Here is a 24,766-nt window from a genome sequence, read left to right as displayed (position 1 = left end):
AGAATCAGTATCTCTTCATTACAGAATTTTACTTGGTGTGAGCAACACAAGTATGACATGTAAAAAACAGACTGTTAACAAGTCACTGAGAGAGAAAAATACACTAAACAATAAATAGAACAAAGAATTATAAGTTAAAGAAATTAAAGTTAAGGAAAGTACAAAAACTAATAAAGAGCTGTAAAAACAATTACAGAAAATGTACATTTGTACAGGGTAGTTTCAGGGTATTTTATTTTTCAAATTAAAACATGTTCCACTGAGTATTGTTTAAACCTCTCTTGTTGTACTTCTCTTTTTTGCAGACTTGCTCTGTGTAGACTCAGTGTACAGTCCTGTGAGACTCTGCAGTCAGTTCTACAATCAGAAAACTCCTCTCTGAAAGAGCTGGACCTCAGTAACAATGACCTGCAGGATTCAGGAGTGGAGAAATTTTCTGCTGGACTGAAGAGTTCACACTGTAAACTGGAGACTTTGAGGTTAGAATGACATTTTCCTATGAAATATTGCAGTTTTGCAATGATAACTGCCACAATGTGCTAAAATATCTATAGATCTGTAGTTTCTGGTTGCTACAACAAAACCTTATATATCCAGAATAGTAACTGTACAGAAGAAAAAAACATTAAATAGCATTTTTATTGTTTTATTAAACATCTTTTGTGCTTAAATGTTTCAGCTGTTTGAAGCAGTATTTCCACTTGATTTATAAAATGTAAACAATTATGATGTTTGATGTAATAATGAGTACAAATATGTCGAATGCTGAAATAAGTGTTTGCTTTCTCTTTGCAGACTTGCTCTGTGTAGACTTAGTGAACAGTCCTGTGAGACTCTGCAGTCAGTTCTACAATCAGAAACCTCCTCCCTGAAAGATCTGGACCTCAGTAACAATGACCTGTGGGATTCAGGAGTGAAGAAACTACCTACTGGACTGAAGAGTCCTAATTGTAAACTTGAGATTCTCAGGTCAGTTTATGTGAATAAACATTTCACCAAACAGTTGTGCTAAAAAAATTCACCTTTAAAATGTAACCACACCCTTTGTTTTACAGTCCAATATCAAGCTGAGTAAAACCGTGAACCATATAATCATCACTTGTCCCTGATTGCTGTCTGTAGTATTCAAAGAGTAGATTCAATCAGCACACTATTCACCTCTGTTATGCACATCACCTCTGCTCAATAAAGAGATCTCAGCCAAGATATTCAGAAAATATTAGGTCTACTGTGAAAAAAGGTAAGAATTATACAAAAATGTGCTTCTGCAAACAAAAGGCTGGGAACAGTACTAATTAGTGAAGGGATGTGAAGTAGGAAATACTTATTGTATAAGTTCCCTCTAAGTCAATAACAGCAAGGCCAAAGCAACCACATGATGATCTCCACAAGAGCAAAAAACAGGCCAGGTCAAAAACGGGAAAGTAGATAATCAGGCAGACTGAACCAAAACGATTACCATAAGAGAAAACCAAAGTATAGCAAAGGGTCATCACAAGAAGTCAAGGAACTACTTGTTATGCACCAATGAGTCAAATACAATACTTCAAAAAAAGGTTGTTTTAAAGAAGGTCCCAAAAACAGACTGCTTTAAATACAGGGGGAAACAGGCATGGACAATAATATTCTGCTGACTGGGAATAAATGAATAAATTGATGGATAGTGTCATATTTCTGTCTGGGGAATTCTGGGAAATCAGGGAGTGTGGTGAAATGGATATATCAGGGAGCATGGCGTGGTGAGGGGTCCTAGAATGTCTCAAAACCAGCCAATAAAAGCAGAAGTCCTTCTCAAAGGAAAATCTGCATTTTCACCCCAGCCATAGTCTCACTACAGTCTCACAACAAAGAACAACTCATTATACCCAATAAATGGATAGTGTGGTTCTTTTAGTGAAAAGACTTTTATAAAGTAAATGAACATATGGTAAACGTTCAGCTGCCTCATTAAGATTATCTGCACTGCCCTGGAGCTACATATACACAAGCAGGCGAAGACTTTGATGTATAGTAGACGTATTACAGTAAAGTATATATTGTTAGTGGTTTTGGTGGAAGCTAGACCATTATGCAACAACGGTGTCAACAGGCTTCTGGTTAATACATGTTATTCAGGGTTTAGATGGAACAGAACGCAAGCGTTAGGAAAACATGTTCAGAAGGAATTACCTTTATTCAGTTCAGATACTTTTAGAAAGGACGGTTATTCAGACTACCTATATCCATGTTTGGGAAAACAAAACTTCTATAATACAAAGAAACCCACAACAACACCTGTTTATAAACTAATTTTAAAAGCTGCACACGTCTTTGAGATGAACAAGTAGGAGTCCTGATGGACTTGCTGTTGCAGTGAATCAGCAATTGATCTGTATATCACATCATACCATACTAGAATAATAGTTGGCATTGCATTCATAATTAGATACAAGGTAGAAAACTCTACATGCACTCCTCACAATAAACTGAGGTATACACTTTGTTTGAGATGACCTACATGACTGGGGGATTCTGCAGGACTAAATTATTGACATATCAAGTAGAACAACACATATACATGACCTCTGCATTAACATTTACATCACAATTACAATCATGAATAAAAAAAAAGGATTTAGAAGGATTTTACTGAAGCTGTAACTGATTATAATGCATAACTAATTAAACAAGTAAAGATGTTTGTGACAGATCGAGACGCATAGTTCAGAGAGAGATTTTATTACTGCTTCAGCATTCTCACTCATTCTACCCCCTTATATCTCTCTCTCTGCAGATTATCTGGTTGTATGGTCACACAGGAGGGCTGTTCTTCTCTGGCTTCATCTCTGAGTTCAAACTCCTCTCCCCTGAAAGAACTGGATCTGACCTACAATAACCCAGGAGAGTCAGGAGAGAAGCTGCTCTCTGCTAGACTGCAGGATCCACACTGCAAACTCAACACACTCAGGTATGAACAACTCTGTGCTGTGAGGGCGTGTATGTGAGTGGTGTCGTGTAGTGTGTGTGTTTAAGGAGAGTTGTTTTATTGGAGTAAGAAACACATCATTTTTTTAAACTGGGAGAAATGACTGTTGATGTGAGACTGATTAAACCCGATCTTAGAGAAAAACTCTGAACAGGTGAAAAACAGTTTTTATTAAAAATATTCTTTATTACTTAGTCCACATTCTTCTTCCTTCCACAGCAGTATGAAGAAGCAGTCTAACTGTAGGGTTACAGGACAGACATGATGTATAGCTGCTCAGATACAGGGGGTGCTTCAGTTTAACCACTGCCTCATCTTACCCATTTACAATTACATTTACATTTATGGCATTTAGCAGACTTATCCAGAGCGACTTACAAAGTGCTTTGCTATTTACCCAAGAAAAACCTTAGCTAGTTAGAATAGACTAATAATTCAAAAGATACCTCTAAGCTTAGACCTTACTTAACACAAGACAATAAGGTGACCATAGTACTCTATTCGTCCAAGTACTCTTGGAAGAGGTGGGTCTTCAGTTTGCGTTTGAAGACAGCGAGTGACTCGGCCGTTCGGACACCCAGGGGAAGCTCGTTCCACCACTTAGGTACAAGGACAGAAAAAAGCCTGGACGCTTGTCTTCCGCGGGTTTTGAGGGATGGCGGGTCGAGCCAAGCCGTACTTGAAGCTCGAAGGGCTCTAGGTGCGGATCGGCTTTTGACCATTGCCATCAAGTACGGAGGGGCTGGTCCGTTCTTGGCTTTGTAGGCCAGCGTCAGGGATCTGAATCTGATGCGGGCAGCTACAGGAAGCCAGTGAAGAGAATGCAGCAGTGGCGTGACATGGCTGAATTTAGGGACATTGAAGACGACCCGTGCCGCCGCATTCTGGATGAGTTGCAGGGGCTTGATGGTGCGCAGAGGGAGACCAGCCAGAAAAGAGTTGCAGTAGTCAAGTCTGGAAGTGACGAGAGACTGAACAAGCACCTGGGTGGCCTCTCTAGAGAGGACGGGTCATATTCTCCAGATGTTGTACAGGAGAAATCTGTAGGACCGAGTTACGTTTGCAACATGACTTGAGAACGATAACTGATCATCCATCACTACACCAAGGCTTCGAGCTTCTGTAGAAGGAGTGACCAGTGAGTTCTCAAAGGTGATGGCAAGATCGTTTTTTGGTCCAGCAGTTCCCAGGATGTACAGCAGCTCCGTCTTGCTGGGGTTGAGTTTGAGGTGGTGAGCAGCCATCCAAGAAGAGACGTCGGCAAGGCATGCTGAGATGCGGGCAGAAACCTGTGTGTCAGACGGTGGAAAAGAAAGCATGAGTTGAGTGTCATCGGTGTAACAGTGGTAAGAGAATCCATGAGAGGATATCACTTTACCAAGAGAGTGAGTGTAGAGTGAGAAAAGAAGAGGACCAAGAACCGAGCCTTGTGGAACGCCAGTGAAGAGACTACAAGGAGCAGTGTCGCCCTGCCACGTTATATGGTATGAGTGTCCCTGCAGGTATGATGCAAACCATTGCCACGCAGAGCCGTGAATTCCAAGGCCGGCAAGGATAGACAGGAGGATCTTGTGGTCCACTGTGTCAAAAGCTGCGGAGAGGTCAAGAAGGATCAGAACCGAGGACAGTCTGGCAGCTTTAGCTGCATGGAGCTTCTCTGTAACTGCAATGAGAGCAGTTTCAGTAGAGTGTGCAGCTTTGAAGCCAGACTGGTTAGAGTCCTGAAGATTGTTCAGAGTGAGAAAGAGAGACAGTTGGTTGTAGACGGAACGTTCAGAATCTTTGAGAGGAAAGAGAGAAGAGAGATAGGTCTGTAGTTGCCGATGTCCAAGTTGTCCAGAGTTGGTTTCTTTAGGATAGGCACAACTCTGGCAGACTTGAAGGCCGATGGTACATGACCTGACAACAAAGCGCTGTTTATGACAAAGGAGATGAAAGGAAGGAGGTTTAGAGCGATTGTTTGGAACAGAGGGGATGGAACAGGGTCTAGTGGACAGGTTGTAGGATTATTGGAGGTGAGAAAATGTAGGAGGTCATCTGTGGAAAGAGGAGAGAAGCAGGTCAGAGAAGAGGGAGGAGGAGGACCATGTCTAGAGAGGGGGGTAGAGGCAGGGGGGAAAGATCGGCGGATCTTGTCAACCTTTTCTTCAAAGAAGGAGACAAAATCTTCTGCAGACAGGGTAGTGGGAGGTGGGGGAGTAGGAGGGTTGAGGAGAGAGGAGAAGATGGTGAAGGGTTTGTGTGGGTCAGATGCAGATGATTCCAATTTCCCCCTGTAGTAAGATGCTTTAGCGGCAGCAACTTCTGTTCTAAACCTGGAGAGAAGAGACTGATAGGAGTGGAGGTCGGGGTCGTGTTGTGACTTCCGCCACTTCCTTTCAGCCAGTCTTAGCTCTCTACGGTTGTTGCGGAGAACATCTGACAGCCACGGGGAATGTGGAGAAGAATTTGCTGACCTAGGTGAGAGAGGGCAGAGAAGGTCGACAGAGGTGGAGATTGATGAGAGAAGAGTGTCTGTAGCAGTTTCAAGTGGGAGAGAGGAGAAAGATTCAAGATGAGGAAGAGTGGATAGAACAGTTGAGGTAAGAGCTGAGGGGGAAACAGAGCGAAGATTGCGGTGAAGAGTGGAAGAGCTTGCAGAAGTGGTGGTTGAAGGAGCAGAGAGGGGGAGTGAGACGGAGAGAAAGTGGTGATCAGAGAAGTCCAAAGGAGTCACAGCCACATCCAGAGCAGGGACAGGTCTGCTGAAGATCAGGTCCAGAGTGTTCCCTGCTCTGTGTGTTGGTGCAGACTGGTTGAACGCAAGATCAAAAGAGGATAGGAATGGGAGAAGGCATGAAGACTGGAGTTTCTCTGATGGAAGGTTGAAGTCTCCGAGTAGAACATCCAGTTCATCAACGAAACTGCCCAAAGGACCAGGAAGACGAAAGAGAACAATGATGTGAAGTCTAGTGGGAGAAGAGACAGTAACAGCATGGTATTCAAAAGAGGAAATGTCAAGATTAGAAAAAGAGAGCGGAGTGAAGTGCCACAGAGGAGAGAGAAGTAAACCGGTGCCGCCGCCTCTGCCAGTCCTTCGTGGAGAGTGGGAAAACGACAAGGCAGCTGGAGTTGCAGAGTTGTCCGGGGTGATCCACGTCTCAGTCAGCTACGTTTCAGTTACCCCACACTCCCCTACACTTAAATACATCAGTCAGATTAGTGTGTGTGAGTGTAAGACAGAGAGAGAGAGAGAGAGAGAGAGAGAGAGAGAGAGAATATAAACATTAAAAGAGAAAAACAATTTAGATGTCTCTCTCTGTGTGTGTGTGTGTGTGTGTGTGTGTGTGTGTATGTGTGTGTGTGTGTGTGTGTGTGTGTGTGTAGAGTGGACCATGGAGGGGAGATCAGAATCAAAGCAGGACTGAAGAAGTGTAAGTACATATGAGACGTTTAGATACTCACTCTCTATCTCTCTCTCTCTCTCTCTCTCTCTCTCTCTCTCTCTCTCTGTCCCATTCCTCTCACCCTTGCACCCCTCGCAGTTGATGCTCCCCTCTCATCAGTCTGCATCAGATCACACTTTGTTGAAGGCAGTTACCCATGATCCCCTGCAAATCAGTGCTGTTCCTCCATAAATCAGCAGAAAGATGGAGAAGGAGAGTGTTTAGGTGGAGTCTGTTCTCTGTTTCTTTATCTAGACTGAAATGGGTTTGGGGGAGGTGTGTGTGGAAATAAAACCAGCATCGGGGAAACTGCGGTATTTGGTGTTTCAGCAGCAGAGTCGTATAGACGGGTTTCTGTGCGGCACCATCACAGAGATGTGTGCACCACCAGGGGGCAGAAAGCAGCACTCTTCACACTAGAGAGCAGCAATGACGAGCAGCTGCTGAGCAGTAAACTGCACCAACCACAGAGAAGATGGATGGAAATGTTTAATATCCTGAGGGGATCACATCCCTTTCCCAAAACTCACAGAAGATTATAGATCCAGGCATCAAAAGAGCGGATTGGGGTCCTGTTAGTTACAGAGGGGGCAAATAGAGGTCCAGACAGTAAAAACTACCTGGGAAAGCGCTGCTGCAGCTGAGCTGGTGGAGCTGAACTGTCCAGACAGTTGGAATAAAATCCTGGAGTGGATTTTTACTTACTGGACCTGCACTTGCCACCATTGGTTATTTCTCACTGAAATAACGATCGCTACAGCTAAAGCTAACGGGCTAGACGCTCATATTGTGGTCTTGTGCTACGTTAGTTAGCTGTCTACCTCACTACAAACCTGAACACAGTATTTTACTGGAGTAACAGATACAGTGTGTAATTTACAGTGTAGAAAACTAAGCCTACATACCTGCTATATACGTTAGCCCTGTTAGCTACTTAGCCAGTTCACTGTTAGCTCCTCAGCTTGTGTACTTTGACTTAGCTTAGCGACACTAGTGGTAGCACCATGCTCCTGATACTGTCAGATGAGGGGATAGACAGACTCAGCAAAAGCAGGTAAACTGGGTGAGATTACTAGGAGCTGTCAGCAGCTGGAACCTGAACGGTTTGTGTGTTAAAGATTTAGTGAACAGTGAAGTTAGTGGGTCGTTCACAGAGAGCTGAGGACTAGAGGATACTGGTAGTCTGCTACTGTTAGCTGTGTTCTACATAATGGAGTATTAATATGCAGTAAAAACAGACAGATCCAGCTCTGAAACTGGATTTTATTACTGAGTCAACAAGAATTCTCCAACAGTGCAGAATCTGCGTTGATTACAGCACCCCCCTCCACAGCTTCATACAAGTGCGCTTGCAGCAGGAGCTTTGAGAATTGGGACAGGGCCTCTCTCTCTCACACACACACACACACACACACACACAGAAACACACAGTGTCTCTCTCACACAAACTGTCTCTTTCTCTCCCTCTCTCTAATCACACACTCACGCACTGTCTCTCTCTCAAGATTCAAAGAATCTCTCTCTCTTTCTTGTTGGTGTGTGAGTGAGCGTGGTTGGCTGTGTGCCGGGTGAGGGGGCTCTGGTTCGTTCACGGTTTAGAGTCTGACACAGATGGATGCCTCATCCAGGTTCTTCTTTAGTCTGTAAAGGAGGAAGTGGTTTTATTCACTCTCTGTGCTCTGAGGACGGACAGGAGCTGACAGAGCCTGACAGAAATCTGTAAGCAGGCTGTATGGTTCTATGCTGAGCTGTACAGAAGTGAATACAGGGATGATGAAGAACTGGCTGCAGGGTTTTATGCAGGGCTGCTAAAGATCTCAGAACACTCTAATGAAATACTGGAAAGACCCCTGGGTGAGCAGGAGCTCCATGATGCTTTGCAGGGCATGGAGGGTGGGACTGCCCCAGGTATTGATGGCCTTCCAGTGGAGTTTTCTAAGACCTTTTGGATGACGCTGGGTGCCGATCTGCTAGCCGTCCTTAATGAGAGCCTGGCTATTGGTTCCTTGCCCTTGAGTTGCAGGAGGGCTGTCATTACCCATTACTGCAACTGGGAGTGGAGTGCCCCATATGGGAGATCCTTTTTCCCAAAGACTGCACTCACTCCAGCTTTGGACACTGTGTCGGTCCCATTATTGGACCTCTCTGGCTTGCCGGACTTGGATCTCCACACCATGTCGGGCCAGGTTTGATACAAATGTGTCAAAGCTTTTAATAAAGCAGTGCTGCATGGTAGGCCTGGAGGGACAAGCTGGGGGTCGAGATGGACAGGTGTGGAGGGTGCTGTATAAGGACTGGTGATCTCCAGTGGAGAATTCTGCACAGGGTTTAGCTGTCAGTGCTTTTGTTTCTGGAATATAATTTTTATTTATTATTACTTTTGTCAGATTCAAGTTATTTCTCTGACTATTGTGGGTTTTTCTTTCATTAATCGAGGGGTTTCAACAATTTTGTCCATGTGTATGTATATATATATATACACATGGACAAAATTGTTGAAACCCCTCGATAGGTAGCTAAAAGGTAGCTATGTTCCCCTCAACAGTTGAGCAAGAGGCTTCAAACAGCTGATAAACTCTTGACCCACGATACCCACTGCCCAGTCGCTATTTCTTTACACGAGAAGCGTTGCTCAACACGTCCATTCAGTCAGACAGACCCTTTCCATCCAGCTCGCAGAGTAAACATTTCTCAAAGCTGGAATTAAGCAGTTAAAGTGAGTTTATTTAACTGTATTCATTTACAATGAGTTATATCAGTTAAATATTTATTACCTATTTCATTAAAAACATCCTCTATTAAATTAGCTACAGCATACAATGTAAAATGTCCTTAGACTGGACAGTTTTTCCAGTATTTATACAGTATTCCTACTACATTTTATATAGACCTACTGACTTAAAATTGTAACAAAATTAAATGAATCTCTAGTGTACACTAAGGTGTTAATCATATTTCATTAGGCCTAAATTAGCTTTCATTTAATAAAGTTATACTTTTAACATACAGTTATTAAAAAGTAAACTCACTTTTACAGGACATGGCATGGATGATGAGTGACCCGGTTTGACCTGTGTTTGTATAATATTCATAAGATATTTTTTCACATTATTTTTCACAATGTATGTAATATCATATTGTATATCGTATCGCCATTCAGCTAAAATATATCGAGATATGATCTTTTGCCCAGCCCTATTTTGAGTAATAATGGATATCTATTTTTACAGAATTCAGTTTGCATAATTTCTGTGGGATGTTTCTCCCATTGGTCAAAATTCTGATTTGAAGTGCCCCCATTCCTCACTACCATACAGGAGAATCAGTTCTATAATTGATTGAAATAATTTGAGCCGAATCCAGACTGGTGTTTGAAAGGGAATTCGTAGTTTAATTGTGTAGAATAACCTGCAGCTTTCTCTCTCAGCTCACTGACTGCTAGGGTGTAGGGTCTGTAGGGACTGTAGGGTGTAAATATGACCTGCTGTTCGGTGATTTTTACTGAAGACACTGTGTTTCATAAGGAAGTCTATAAGTCTTGAATTAATAATGCTGCACATTACCTTCCCCAGACTACCGTTCACACAGATGCCTCGGTCATTGTTTCGGGCTCATCTGTATGGCCCCCGGATGTTGTACAGCTTACTGGGCTGTGTGTGTGCACTGCTGTTATTCTGGCTGTGATCAGACAGAGGGGTTAGTGGTGTTATAGTGAATGCGTTGAGAGAGAAAGGGTCTAAATCTGTTATTATGTAATCTACTGTACTATTCCCAAGAGGTGAGCCAAATGTATATCTTCCTAAAGAGTCCCCTCTTAACCTACCGCTGGCGATGTACAGACCCAGACATTAACAGAGCTGCAGGAGGTCTTTCCCATTGCAGTTTACCTGTGGATCAGAATTATATGGGGGAGGTTAGTTATGTGTTTTGAGTGTTGATGTCCAAATATATAATTGTTACCATGTTCTGTGTTGAGGTCAGGTAGAGAACCTTGTGTGTGTTCAGGTCTCCACAGATCAGCACACTTCCCTGACCCTGGAAGCTGCTGATCTGATCGTGTGAACTGGAAAAGCAGTATTCATTAAAGGACAGGGATTCGCTGGGAGGGATGTATACAGTGCACAAGAAAATCTCTTTTGGAGTGTTTTAATTTCCTTGTGAATTTTCATCCAAATTTGTTTTTTTTTCTGTGGCTGCGTACAGGGGTTCGTTGCTGGGTGTTTCAGACTGAGCGCTGGATGTGGGTGGATTGGATTGGGTGCTGGCTGATTGTGTAGTTTTCTAGGTGCTGGGGGTGGATTGCTGTGCTGGGTTTGTCAGGTCTGCGTGAGGTGGAGATCCAGTGTGCTGGAGCTGCACTGGGTGTGGAACGGCCGGGTGGAGGCAGGGGGTCAAAGTGACTGGGGGACTGGGTGTCCGCTGATCTTCCTGGCTGATGGTGTCTAAAGTGGCCTGATTTCATGTAGGCTGGGTGGTCTACTTCTCAGGGGGCTATCTGGACTGCGTCCCAGGACCACTGTACTACTGTACAATTGAAAACGGGTGGGTTGTTACTGGGAGTGGGTGGGCCTTTGTTCAGAAGGGGTGGTCTTTGTTGAGAGTTGGCAGATTCCTGGTTGGGGTGGGCGGATTGTGGTTGGGAGTGGGTGGTGTCCTGCTCAGAATGTACAGCTCCTTGCTCTGAAGAGGTGGGTTGTAGATTTGGGTGGACAGTTTCTTGCTCATAGTGGGCGGGTCCTTGTCCAGAAAGGACGGGATCTGGTTTTGGATGTTCAGCCTGTGCTTCAGAGTGGGCGGGCTGTGTATCACAGTGGGCTGGTCCTTGCTCTGCTGGTTGCTGACTGGTTTTAAGGCTCCTAAGTTCCTCCCTCAAGACACTGCTTCAATGATGGTTCCATTGTGGTAGATGTTCACAGTCAGGAAGCTGTCCCCACCCTCGCTCTAACTATCTGTCTCCCGCTGCATATGCCCCTCTTTCTGTGGTGCTTGTAGTGAGCACAGATGGCAGTGTGCCAGGCTTCAGTGTGCTCTGTGTACAGCAGGAGGTTGGTGATGGTGGTTTTATCTCCTGCTTGACTGGAATCTGCTGTGAGCTTTTCTGGGTAGAGTGAGGGGTAGAGTGTGTGTGTGTGTGGGGGGGGGGGGGGTATTGTGAGGGGGCAGTGTGAAGGGGATAGAGTTGAGGGTTTATAGTGAGGGGTATAGTGAGGGTATAGTGAGGGGTTATAGTGAGGGGTAGAGTGTGTGTGTGTGTGCGGGGGGGGTATTGTGAGGGGGCAGTGTGAAGGGGATAGAGTTGAGGGTTTATAGTGAGGGGTATAGTGAGGGTATAGTGAGGGGTTATAGTGAGGGGTAGAGTGAGGGGTACAGTTACAGGGAGGGGAGCTATTGTAATTGCATCAGCTATGGCTCGCGCTCTGTAGCTAGCTAGATTAGCGCAGGTGCTAACCTGTTAGAGGCTCAATAGCTAGGATTTCTTTAGCTTTTCCTTTAAGTTGGAGGTTCTTACCTCAATAGTTCCTGAAAGGAAGCTGGAGTGAAGATGAGCTTCTGAATTTTGAAGTCTTTTATTCTTTCTCAGTGTTTTTCCTCTGTTCAGTCTCTGTTAGCTGAAGTTTAGCTCTGGCTTGTTTTCTTCTGTTTCTTCTTTTTTTCCTCCAGAAAGTCGAACAGTTTTTCCTTCCTTTTAGTGGTTTTCAGTGTTTTTTGGATTTTATCTTATTTTAAAGTGTGTGTGAGAGAGACACTGTGTGTGTGTGTATGTGTGTGTATGTGTGTGTGTGTGTGTGTGTGTGTGATTGTGAGAGAGAAACAGTGTGTGTGTGTGTGTGTGTGTGTGTGTGTGTGATTGTTAAGGATTGGGAGAGAAACACATGTTTCATTTCAGCTCCTGAAACGTTTGCAAATTAAATGGTTTTAAAATGAGATAAAATCCAAAAAACAGTGAAAACCAGTGAAAAACACTAAAAGGAAGGAAAAACTGTTCGACTTTCTGGAGGAAAAAAGAAGAAACAGAAGAAAACAAACCAGAGCTAAACTTCAGCTAACAGAGACTGAACAGAGGAAAAACACTGAGAAAGAATAAAAGACTTCAAAATTCAGAAGCTCATCTTCACTCCAGCTTTCTTTCAGGAACTATTGAGGTAAGAACCTCCAACACTCACATACACTGTCTCTCTCACACACACACACACATACAGACACAAACTGACTGTCTCTCACTCTCACCTTCTCTCTACCTGTCACACACGCACACTCACACACACACACACACACACACACACACACACGCTGTCTCTCTCTCTCTCACACACACACAGATACAGACACAAACTGACCGTCTCTCACTCTCACTTTCTCTCTCCCTGTCACACATGCACACTCACACACACACACACACACACACACACACGCTGTCTCTCTCTCTCTCACACACACATACTCTCTGAGCTGAAGTGAGTGAGTGTGTGAGTGAGTGGAGGGCCGCTGTTTCTCTCTCTTTTCTCTGTTTTGCTGGTAGTTGGTTTATGAAGCAGTTTTTTAATAATTTGTAATAGTTTTTAATAATGGGGAAAACTCAGTATGAGCAGCTCACTCTGAGGCATGCGATTAAACCTGCACCTGAGCTGAGGTGCTCTGTGGAGGACTGGTCTGAGTGTGGGAGAGGTGGTGGAATGGAGCAGTGTGACTACTCTCCTGACCACAAGTTATTTATACTATCAGTTTGTGCATTTATGAGGAAAGGAAACCTCTGCAGGAGGTTTACTGGCTGAAAAAAGCAATGATCTATGATTTAATGAAGAGAAAAAGGGTCTTGACAACTTGTTCGTTCAAGAAACACAAAGTGATCCTGTCAGTGAGGTTGACTGGAGGACAGGGAGATTTAGGCTTAGCCGTTTAGGCTCGGCTACAGGGGGGGTGGCTATTATATTTGCCAAAAACTTTCTTCCGATGTCCTTTGAGGTGGAGCAGGTGGTGCAGGGAAGGTGATTGGTGGTTTGTGTCAAATATGAGAAGTTTAAGACAGGGTTCTTGTACTGAATACTGTTAAAACTGCTCTGCAGAACCTTTGTTCTGAGGACGTTTTGTTTTTGGGAGGGGATTTTAATTGCACTGAGGATGATGCACTAGATAGGAACCATACAGAACCTCATGCTGCATCACAGTGTGTTCTGCGAGAGTCCTTGAAAGCATATAGCTTGTGTGATGTGTGGAGGGTTCTGAATCAGACCCTTAGGCAGAGACGGTTTTGTGTCTCTGGCTAGATTGGACCGATTTAACTGTTTTAAGCATCACCTTAATGTTTTTTAAAGCTGTGATATCACGCCTGTTGTTTTTTAGATCATAGCTTGGTTCTGTGTTCTGTTTTTATTGCCAACATTAAACCTAAGAGTGCCTACTGACATTTCAACGAGTGTTTATGACTTACTGGAATAATCTTAACTACAAAAGTGATGTTTCTGCAGTTTACATGGGGTGGGATTGTGGGAAGGTACACAAGACACAAGACAGCTCTGTCAACAATACACTTTCAGTGTTTGGAGGTACATCACTCGGTCAGTGAGATCACTTCAGGCTGAAATTATTGACCTGCAACGACAGCTGGAGTCTGCTGGAGATCAGGGTCGGGCTGCGGTCCTGGGGTGGAAAACATCTGCCCTTAAGGACCTGTTGGGTGTCAGGGCACAGGGGGCTTTGGTCTAATAATGTTTTCAGACTCTAACGCAGCTGGATGCTCCATCTCAGTTTTTCTTTGGCTTGGACAGAAAGAATGGTCAGAGCCGTTTAATTCATGCCCTGCGTTCCGAGGATGGACGGGATCTGACAGAGCCGGCTGAGATCAGGAAACGAGCTGTCCGGTGTGGTGGAAAGTTTCTAAATAAGCAGAAATCAGTAAAATCACAATTAATGCTTCAAAGTAATATATTTATTGAAAAGCTTTCGGCTGGGGAGAAACTCCTGGAAAAACCCAGAGATCTCTGAAGGTTGACCAAGTTACAAAAGGTTATATACCTCCCCAATGGGGTGTTGTTACCTTCCATTGGTTCACAGAAGACAAAGAAGTTACAACGCATTGGTTACACCTGATTGTGATATGAATAAACAAAAGGGAGAGATAATAATCATCTGACTTTGTACTACTATGATCTCGAAACCACACCAGTTTTATACTGAACTGTACAAAAGTGAGTACAAGCATGCTGCTGTGCTGGCTGACGGCTTCTATGCTGGGATGCCTAAGCTCTCTAGGAGCTCTAGCATGGCTCTTGTGAGACCGCTAGGGGTTAATGAGCTTTATGCAGCACTACAGGGCATGAAAGGTGGGACAACCCCAGGTATAGACGGCCTACCCGTGGAATTCTACAAGGCTTTCTGGACTGAGCTTGGTGCGGATCTGTCAGCGGTCCTTAATGAGAGCCTGAAGGAGGGCTGTTTACCCTTGAGCTGCAGACGGGCAGTTATCACCTAAAGATATGCCTAAGACATGCCTAGGAAGGGCAACTTACTGGAGACCGCTGAGTCACCTGTGCACAGATCTCAAGGTGTTTTCGAAGAGCCTGGCTAATAGTTTGAAGGATGTGATGGGGCAGGTCATACGCCATGACCAGACCTACTGTGTGCCTGGCAGATTCATCAGAGACAATATTTTCCTGGTGCGTGATGTTTTGGATTGCTAGGATTCATGGGCTCGACTTTGGTCTTTTCTCCATAGACCGAGAAAAAGCTTTTGACAGAGTTGAGCACCAGTATTTGTGGCAGACCTTAGAAGTGCTGGTTTTGACCTGTATTTTCTTAACATGGTTAAAGTGCTGTATCAGGATGTTGAAAGTGTATTGAAGATTAACGGGGGTCTGAGTGCACCATTTAAAGCATGTGGCGGCATACACCAGGGGTGTGCTCTGTCTGGAATGCTTTACTCCTTGGCCATTGAACCACTGCTTAATAAGCTTCGCTCTACTCTTGTTGGTCTGGATTTGGGACAGGATGGGCATTCTAGGCTTCAGCTTTAAACTTATGTGGATGACATTGTTATAATGGTGAGTGAACAATCAGATGTTGACCATTTGGTATCTACTGTTCGAGATTGTGGGTGTTTATGTGCAGCTAAAGTAAACTGGAAAAAGTTTGACGCTTTGGCAGCGGGGCAGTGGTCTGAGGGCTTGCTGCAGCTACCAGCTAACATGACCTGGAAAAGAGGGGGCTGAAATACTTGGGTGTGTTCTTTGGGGATGACTTGTTTCAGTGGAAAAACTGGGAAAAACTGGAGAAAATGACAGGCGGTTTAAAGAAATGGAGATGGATCCATGGACTTTTAGAGGAAGAGTGCTGGTTGCTAATAATTTAGTTGCTTTAATGCTTTGGCACAGACTGTCTTGTGTGGACCCTCCGGTTGGATTATTGTCACGGTTGCAAGTGGATTTTTTCTGGGACTGCCTTCACTGGGTCCCACAGAGCGTGCTGTTCCTTCCCAGGGAGGAAGGGGGGCAAGGACTGATTCACCTTTTCAGAAGAATGGCGGCTTTTCGTCTGGAGTTCCTGCAGAAATACCTGACTGGTGATACAGACCTAGTGTGGAGGGAAGTGGCTAGCAGTATTTTGCACACTGTTGATGGACTGGGGATAGATACAGCACTATTTTTTATGTTTCATAGACAGTTGCATTTGAACGGATTACTCCTTTTTTACTGTGGACTTTTTAGGTTTTGAGATTTTTACGCACCACCGACTGGAGCAGAACTCTCTACTGGCTGTTGGAGGAGCCCTTGGTTAAAGGAGCTGGGCTAGATGTGTTGGCTGATGAGGTACTAGGTCTTACACATAGACTCTGTGTCTCGAAGACAGTTAAACTGAGGAACTTGGTGGAAGTGGCAGGACTGGGCCTAGATAATGTTCATGCTGTAGCCTCTTTGTTGGGGCAGTGGTCTGTTTGGCAGACCAAGATCATTCTGGACTTCTGGAGTAGCAGGTTGTCATTGGAGGACAAGTCCCTTTTGCAGGAGTATGGCAATGGGAGCTTGACACCAAATAAGAAGGAAGGACACCTGACCTGGACGGTGTGTTGTCCTTTATTGTCTTTTTCCTATTTGGCAGAACTTGGATCTCCACACTGTGTCAGGCCAGGCTTTGTATAAATGCTGTGTGAAGGTTTTAAATAAGTCAGTGCTCAATGGAAGGCCGGACACTGTGTAGAGGAGCAAGCTTGGGCTGGGTTTAGACAAACGTCCAGTGTGGAGGGTGCTGTATAAGCCCCCTCTGACGAAAAGGACTGAGGATCTCCAATGGTGAATTCTGCATGGTGTGTTGGATGTTAATGCTTTCGTCTCAATGATCTGTCCTGAGTTCAGTAATTTGTGTCTTCTGTGGGCTCAGAGACGGTTTTCATTGTTTTTTAGAATGCCAAGGACTCCGGCCCCTTTCTCATACCCCCAAGGTTTTCATCACCCAAGATTTTTATATTTGAGGCTGGCTACAGTCAGAAGGAACGAGCTAAGTGGCAACTGCTGATTTTTTTTAACTGGACAGGCAAAACTGTCCATGTATAATTCTAGAAAGAACAGAATGGAGGACAGATCTGGTCAGGAGGTCTCGCCATTGCTCCTGGCTCTGGTGGAGTCCAGGATCCTTTTTGATCAGGTTTTCATAAGCTCATGACTACCATGGAGGTTTTTGAAGTGGAATGGTGCCTCAATAGTATTTTGTGTAGTGTGGAGGAAGGGGAGCTGAGTGTGTGAAAGGGATTCATGGCTGATTTTGTTTTGAGGGTCTTGCAGTGCTGCACTGTGTGGTGATGCTGTGTTTCAGTTTTTAATGTTCATAAAGTTGCTTTTAAAATTAAAATAAAAATCTCTCACACACACTCTCTCTCTCTCCCTCACACACACACACTCGCATTCAATTCAGTAATGCTTTATTGGCATGACTGTAACAGGGTACACTGTTGCCAAAGCAGACAAACAATACACAAACATAAATACCAGAATACAAATCATTACAATAAATGTACAGAATTATAAATAATAATATAACATTTAAAATAACAATATTAACTATAATAATGAGAAAAGTGATGAAGCTGTATAAGATATATAATAAGTGAAGAGTGAGAGTAATAATGATTAATAAAGGATAATGATTAGTGGGAGTGGCTCTCCCTCAGGTTGTGGCAGGCTGTGATATAGAGAGCAGAGATTGGGAGGAGTTCACTCTTCTCTCCTAATAAACAGCAGAGTTTCTCAGTGTTACTGTAGTGCAGGAACTCAGGAGAGATGCTGATCATTCGTCTATAAAACTGTTCTCTGATCAGGGTATATTTGGGACACTCAGTCAGAAAGTGCAGAATAGAATAGAATATCTGATTAGTTTAGTGATATTCTGGTCCTGAGCTTGTTGAGTGTTAGTGTGTGTTAGTGTAGAACTGGAGCTCAGGACCAGCTGAGTGAGGGGACTGTTGTCTTTGCTCAACTCTTGGTCCTGCAGAGCTTTATAATGGTATGGAGTTTGGGTCGCTCATTTTTAGATGCTTCCAGAATTTGGAAGGACTTATTCTGCTCTGCATGTGTTGTTTCTGTGCACTTTTTAAATGTTTTACAGTAATACAGTAAAAGAATTCTGCATGCAGAGAGAATTGGATGTTTGTCTCATTTGTCAAATTGTTGATTGGTAAGCGGACCCCACTCTTTACTGCCATGAAGGGCAATAGGTTCCATTACTGACTCAAATATTTTTTGCCAAATTCAAATTGCAATTTCTGCACAAATTTGACGTTTTATGGCGTAGAAAGCCCTGCATGCTTTTTCTCTCAGCTGATTCACTGCTTGGTGGAAATTCCCAGAGGAACTGACTGTGATGCCGAAATAGTTATAGTTGGAGGCGATTTCTTGTCTTGCCTAATAGAAATGTGTGTTTTGTTCCCTGAGATCTGGAGCTTTTTGAAAATATCACGATCTGTCTTTTTTAGGTTTACTGCCAGTGTCTAGGTCTGGCAGTACTGCTCCAGCAGGTCCCGGTTCTGCTGTAGACCCTGCTGCTCTATGGGGGACAGCAGGACCAGGTTGTCTGCATAGAGCAGGAATTTGATCTCTGAGTCGTGCAGAGTGAGACCGGAGCTGTAGACTCCTCTAGTATTTTGTTTAGTTCATTAATAGAAATGTTGAACAGGGTTTGGCTTAAACAGCAGCCCTGTCACACTCTGCGCTCCTGAGAGAGAGAATCTGTTTGTTGCCAGTTTTAATTCCACACCTGTTTCCTGTGTACATTGATTTAATAAAATCCAGTTTCACTTCTATTCTAGACTTTGTGCTTCATAAGGAAGTTTAATATTCTAGAATTTAAGATGCCACATATCAACTTCCCCAGATTACTGTTCACACAGATGCCTCAGTAATTATTAGGGTCAAATTCATCTCCATTTTTAAAGATTGGTGTTATCAGTCCATGGTTCCAGGTTTCAGGGAAGTGACCTACACTCAGAACTAAACTGAACAGTTTTAAAATGACCAAATGAAATTCTGAACTGGTACATTTTAGCATCTGATTCAGGATGCCATCAGGCCCAGATGCTTTATTTGGTTTTAGTTTAATTTTGTCTTTAAGTTCAGTAATTGAAGTCTAAAGGATTTGGATTGTTTTTAATTGCCATTTTTAATTATTCAAGGTTTCTGTTTCTCTTGCTTTGTTCTGAATTTGAGTCAAATTCTATTTTTTAAACACTGTTTGGAAGTGGTTTGTTCATGTATCTCCATTTTGTATTTCCAGTTCTTCATAATCTCTCTTTTTTTAGTTTATTCCAGTTATTCCAGAATGTATTTGTTTTTATTGACTCCTCAGTTAGTGTTAGTTGCTTGTACGTATGTTGAGCTGTTTTGGTTCTGAGTGTATGTTTATAATTCTTTAGTGTTTCACAGTAAAGAAGGTGTAAAAGTGTTTCCAGCTGCTTTCTGGAACTCTTCTGTGCTGTTTCGGGCTCATCTGTATGGTCTCCGGATGTTGTACAGCTTACTGGGCTGTGTGTGTGTGCACTGCTGTTATTCTGGGTGTGATCAGACAGAGGGGTTAGTGGTGTTATACTGAATGTGCTGAGAGAGAGAAAGGGTCTAAATCTGTTGTTATGTAATCTACGGCACTACTGCCAAGAGGTGAGCAAAATGAATGTACCAGTTGGCGGGGTGTGAGGAGGACTATGCTGTCCAGGTAGGTGTCGAGCTCTCAGGAGATGTTTGTGGATGGTAGGGCTGATGGCTGCGTGCCTGAAGCTGTGTGGTGGTCTTGGGAACCTTCCTCCATGTTCCTGTGTTGAGTAGGAATGTCTGCCAACTGTAATATCTTTAAGTGTTCTGGTAAATTCTCTGCATTGTGTGTTTGCTCAGGTGCACATGGTCGTAGAGATGGTGGGGGGTGATGTTAGAGTGCTGGGCCAGGTGCACATTAGGCATGAGGGCACATCCTCTAGAGATGTCTGCATTGATCTTGTGGATGGTGGCTGGGTCAGGTGCGGGGCAGGAGGGTGGAGATAATGATTTTGGGGTTAGGAAAGGACTCAGCAGCTCTCTCTGCTACTCTGCACATCAGTCTTTCTACTCTCTCTCTCTCTCTTGCTCTGTTCTGAGGTTCTTGTTGCCAGTATGGAGAATGATGGATTTGGCAGTGTCAGGTTTGGAATCAGAGAGAATTCTGTGGGCGTCTTTATTTTTTGGCTCCATATTTTTGATGTTTTTTGACCTGGGAAGAGTAAATCCTCTTGTAGGAATTTCTCGTTGGAATCGATCAGAATGGTAATGTCAGTGTCTTTCTCCACGGTGGCTGATCTGCTGCTTCCTCTGCTTCAGGCTTCTGTAGCTCTTCAGGTGAATCAGAGGAGGGCTCATGATGGTCTTGCTGTGTAGCAGGAAGATTTTGAGTGCTGACTGCTGGAGGGCTGTGATCTACAGTGCTGTTGTGGGGAGCTCTGTTTCCCCTTCAGCAGGTGTTTGTTTGCTGGGCTGGGGGCAGGGGGCTTCATCTCTTTCTTGTTTGGTCTGGTTTGTGAGTCTGGAAAAGCCATTTTAAATTTCAGCAGAGCGTCTTCACTCCCCTGCTCCATCACTGTGCTGTTTCAGTACATGTTCAGTGTTTAGAAGCTGTTCTCTGAGTCTTCTTCTGCATCCTCAAAGATGTATAACTGGCGGCTCCTGCAGATCCTCTTTCTGTGGTGTGTGTGTGTGTGTGTGTAATATCAGAGCCGAATGCCGTGCTGGACTGTGCTCAGTGTAGAAGAGCAGGCTGGTGGTGGTGTTTCTCCTTCTGATTAAGCTGCAGTCTTTAAACAGGATTTCAGGGGTTTCTCTCTGCTGTCTCTGTTTATGCTGCTCTCTGCTGCTCTCTGATCCAACTTCTGTGTGGAAGTCAAAAGTGTGGGAAGGCGGAGCTGCTGCTGCTGAGGCCATTCTCATTGGCTGTAGCAGGTTTTTTGAAAAATGTAGGCGGTGCAGCTGGCCAATCAGAGGAGGCTGACAGTAAGTGTCAGATTAGCTGCTTTAGCAAACTTAGCCAGGTTAGTGATATCTGAGCACGTTCTCCTCTTTTGTAGCTATATTTGAATGTAGACGTTCATTTAGGATGAGAATCTCCAGTCTGTGAATCTGTCGCTCTGTGGAAGCTGTTTTCTTCCCCCAGTGTGAGGCGGAGGTGTAGTGGTGTCTGGTCTCTGCTCCTGTTTTAGTGGGTTTGGTTTGTCTCTGTGTTCTTCTCTGTTCCTCTGGTGTTCTTTGTTGTGGTGGGTTTAGCAGGTTTACAGCTCCCTGTTCAGTTTTTCTCTTTTCCTCTTTCCTTTGGATTCTTTCTGTAGTTGATCCTGATCCTGATTCTGGTGTATCTGCTTCCAGTGCTGACGGCTGCTCTGCCAGCTGCTCTGCTAGCTGCTCTGCTTCTGCTTCTTATTATTCTGTTGTTTTTCTGTCTGATTAAATCCTGATGATTTTAGTTGAACTGAAATGACCTTCACTCACTATTCTAAATATAACCCCTTTCTTTCCTGTGAGCTCTCTCCTTTACAAATAAAAAAGTGTAGACATTTCACACACACACACACACTGTCTCTTTTTCTTTACTCTCTCTGTCACACACTCACACCGTCTCTCACGTCTCTCTCTCTCTCTCTCTCACACTTAAACTGTCCCTCTCTCTCTCTCTGTGTCACATACTCACATACAAACACACACACTGTCCCCCTGTCTCTCTTTCTCTCTCTTTCACACACACAGTCTGAGAGAGAGAGAGAGAGTGTGTGTGTGTGTGTATGTGTGTGTGTTTGTGTGTGTGTGGCAGAGAGAGAGAGAGACTGCCACACACACGCGCGCGCGCGCGCAAGCGCGCGGTCTGTATCTCGCTCGCTCACTCACTCACTCACACACACACTCTCTTAGTGATGTGTTTCTCCTCTGTGTTTAGATGCCTGTGATCTCACACTGGACCCAAACACAGCTCACACAGATCTCTCTCTGAGTGAGGGGAACAGGAAGGTGGTGAGGGGAGAGCAGCAGCAGTCGTATCCTGATCATCCAGAGAGGTTTGATTGGTATAAGCAGGTGATGAGTAGAGAGAGTGTGACTGGACGCTGTTACTGGGAGGCTGAGAGGAGCGGAGGAAGAGCTGAAGTAGCTCTGACTTATAAAAGTATCAGCAGGAAAGGAGTCAGTTCAGACTGTGGGTTTGGACAGAATAAAAACTCCTGGGTTCTGATCTGCTCTAATAACAGTCACTCTGTTCATCACAATAATGACAGAACTGATCTCCCTCCTCCTCCCTCCAGCTGTAAGAGAGTAGGAGTGTATGTGGACTGTCCAGCCGGCACTCTGTCCTTCTACAGCGTCTCCTCTGACACACACACACTCACACACTTACACACATTCTACACCACATTCACTCAACCCCTCTATGCTGGGTTTAGGCTTTATTATGACTCCTCAGTGATTCTCTGTAAGATAGAATAACCTGTGTGTGTGTGTGTGTGTGTGTGTGTGTGTGTGTGTGTGTGTGTGTGTGTGTGCGAGCGCGAGAGAGAGAGAGCGAGAGCCGCGTGTGTGTGTGTGCGCGTGAGAGAGCGGGAGAGAGTGTGTGCGCGTGAGAGAGCGGGAGAGTGTGTATGTGTGTGTGTGTGTGTGCGAGCGCGAGAGAGCGAGAGCCGTGTGTATGTGTGTGTGTGTGTGCGAGCGGGAGAGAGAGCGAGAGCCGTGTGTGTGTGTGTGTGTGCGAGCGCGAGAGAGCGAGAGCCGTGTGTATGTGTGTGTGTGTGTGCGAGCGCGAGAGAGAGCGAGAGCCGCGTGTGTGTGTGTGCGCGTGAGAGAGCGGGAGAGAGTGTGTGCGCGTGAGAGAGCGGGAGAGAGAGCGAGAGCCGTGTGTGTGTGCGAGCGCGAGAGAGCGGGAGAGTGTGTGTGTGCGTGTGTGTGTGTGTGCGTGCGAGCGGGAGAGAGAGCGAGAGCCGTGTGTGTGTGTGTGTGTGTGTGTGCGAGCGCGAGAGAGCGAGAGCCGTGTGTATGTGTGTGTGTGTGTGCGAGCGCGAGAGAGAGCGAGAGCCGTGTGTGTGAGTGAGCGCGAGAGAGAGCGGGAGAGTGTGTGTGTGTGTGTCTGTGTGTGAAAGAGCGGGAGAGAGTGTGTGTGTGTGTGTGAGAGAGAGAGAGAGAGAGCGCGAGAGAGTGTGTGTGTGTGTGTGTGTGTGTGTGTGTGTGTGTGTGTGTGTGTGTGTGAGAGAGAGCGGGAGAGAGTGTGTGAGAATTTAAATTTAGCAGAAACTTTATTAAATGAAGCTCTTAAAAATATTCAGATCAATATTAGAGATTATTCTTATCAATATTCTGATCACTGATCTGCTCTGATTCTCTATCAATAAATAGTATTGATTAGGATTGTAAATGTATTGATTATGATTGTAAATTTGTTGATTGGGATTGTACATGTATTGATTATTGATTATGTTTGTGAATTTATTGATTATTTATTATGTTTGTGAGTTTATTGATTATTGATTGTGATTTTATTGATTCTGATTGGTAATAAAATCTTTTCCACTGAAAGGTGAGAAGGTGTGAAGTTGGTTTTTTGGAGATTGTGGGTTTTATGTGAGATGTTTTATATAGAGTTAAATATGTGTGAGTTCTACATTCTGTAAATGTTTATAGAAGCTGAATCACTGCTGACATATTAAAGCACAGACAAGTTCAAGTACATTAGCATTAATCTCTCATATTTCAATATGTCAGGAGTACATGTTGTTGGTCACCCCTGATAATGTTGATGATTTTCCTTTATAAATCATTGGCTGATCAGATCAGCAATTTCAGTTAAATTTATCATAGCAGATGAACACAGTGATATTGGAGAAGTGAGTGGCAACATGGGAGCCTCAAAACAACTCACAAATGACCTGAAATCAAAGACTGTTCAACATCATGGTTTAGGGGAAGGATATAAAAAGCTCTCTCAGAGATTTCAGCGGTCAGTTTCCACTGGGAGGAACATAGTGAGGAAATGGAAGACCACAGGCACAGTTCTAGTTAAGACCCGAAGTGGCAGGCCAAGAAAAATCTCAGATAGGCAGAGGTGAAGGATGATGAGAACAGTCATAGTCAACCCACAGACCAGCTCCAAAGACCTACAGCATCATCTTGCTGCAGATGATGTCACTGTGCATCGATCAGCTCACTTTGCAGAAGGAGAGGCTGTATGGGAGAGTAATGCAGAAGAAGCCTTTCTTTGCTGTGAACCAATGAAACTAAAATGGATTAACTGACATGATGGCACCAAAGAATATTACACACACCCATAGACTGGCGGTGACTCCACGTAAGAAAAATAACATCCCCGCAACATAATGCTACCACCCCCTTGCTTCACAGTTGGGTAGTACTTATTCTTCGGTGTGTAACAGGAATTGAGTAATTTTTTTACCACTAGGTTCAGTAATTTATTTTTATGAAAACACTGGATGAAGAAATTATGTAACTTGTAACGTATGTGTGCTATCAAAAAGTGAAAAGTCATCACCAGAATTATTAACCAGAGTTTATTCAGTTAAAACTGTTTGAACAGGGTTTAGAAATGCTTTATATAAACTCTTCAAAGATATTAAGACGATAATGAGACCAATGTATGAATATACCACAATACTCCACTGTCTGTCCTGCTTTACATCACAACATCTCAGGTCTTTCTTCACACCTCAGGAAAGACCTGGTAGATGTCTTGACTTCACTTGAATTGAGGTCTGTAGAAAGAACTGGGAGATGTTTGTTTTAAACATAAAAACAATTCTGACCATGATCAATTATTTGGCTCTGCTCTATAGACTGACATTTAAATGGTTTAGTGCCGAGTCAATCGATTCACACTGTGTGAACCTGTG

The 24,766-nt window shown here is 44.1% G+C and overlaps 2 protein-coding genes across 3 annotated transcripts in view; both read left to right on the top strand.

Moving 5' to 3' along the window:
- LOC140536166 (uncharacterized) overlaps nucleotides 1-23,368 on the top strand; it is a 97,505-nt gene extending 74,137 nt beyond the window's left edge. Inside the window, exons 8-12 of the mRNA XM_072657845.1 lie at nucleotides 306-479; nucleotides 796-969; nucleotides 2,774-2,947; nucleotides 6,332-6,378; nucleotides 21,817-23,368. Coding sequence (XP_072513946.1) covers nucleotides 306-479; nucleotides 796-969; nucleotides 2,774-2,947; nucleotides 6,332-6,378; nucleotides 21,817-22,358 — 1,111 coding nt within the window. The 3' untranslated portion in view covers nucleotides 22,359-23,368. The remainder of the gene's footprint in view (nucleotides 1-305; nucleotides 480-795; nucleotides 970-2,773; nucleotides 2,948-6,331; nucleotides 6,379-21,816) is intronic.
- Nucleotides 1-24,766, top strand: part of LOC140536165 (uncharacterized) — a 206,667-nt gene that overhangs the window by 74,138 nt on the left and 107,763 nt on the right. The window lies entirely within an intron of this gene.

Source organism: Salminus brasiliensis, chromosome 15, assembly GCF_030463535.1.
Source record: "Salminus brasiliensis chromosome 15, fSalBra1.hap2, whole genome shotgun sequence".
Lineage (NCBI taxonomy): Eukaryota > Metazoa > Chordata > Actinopteri > Characiformes > Bryconidae > Salminus > Salminus brasiliensis.
This window is presented reverse-complemented; position numbering and strand designations above follow the sequence as displayed.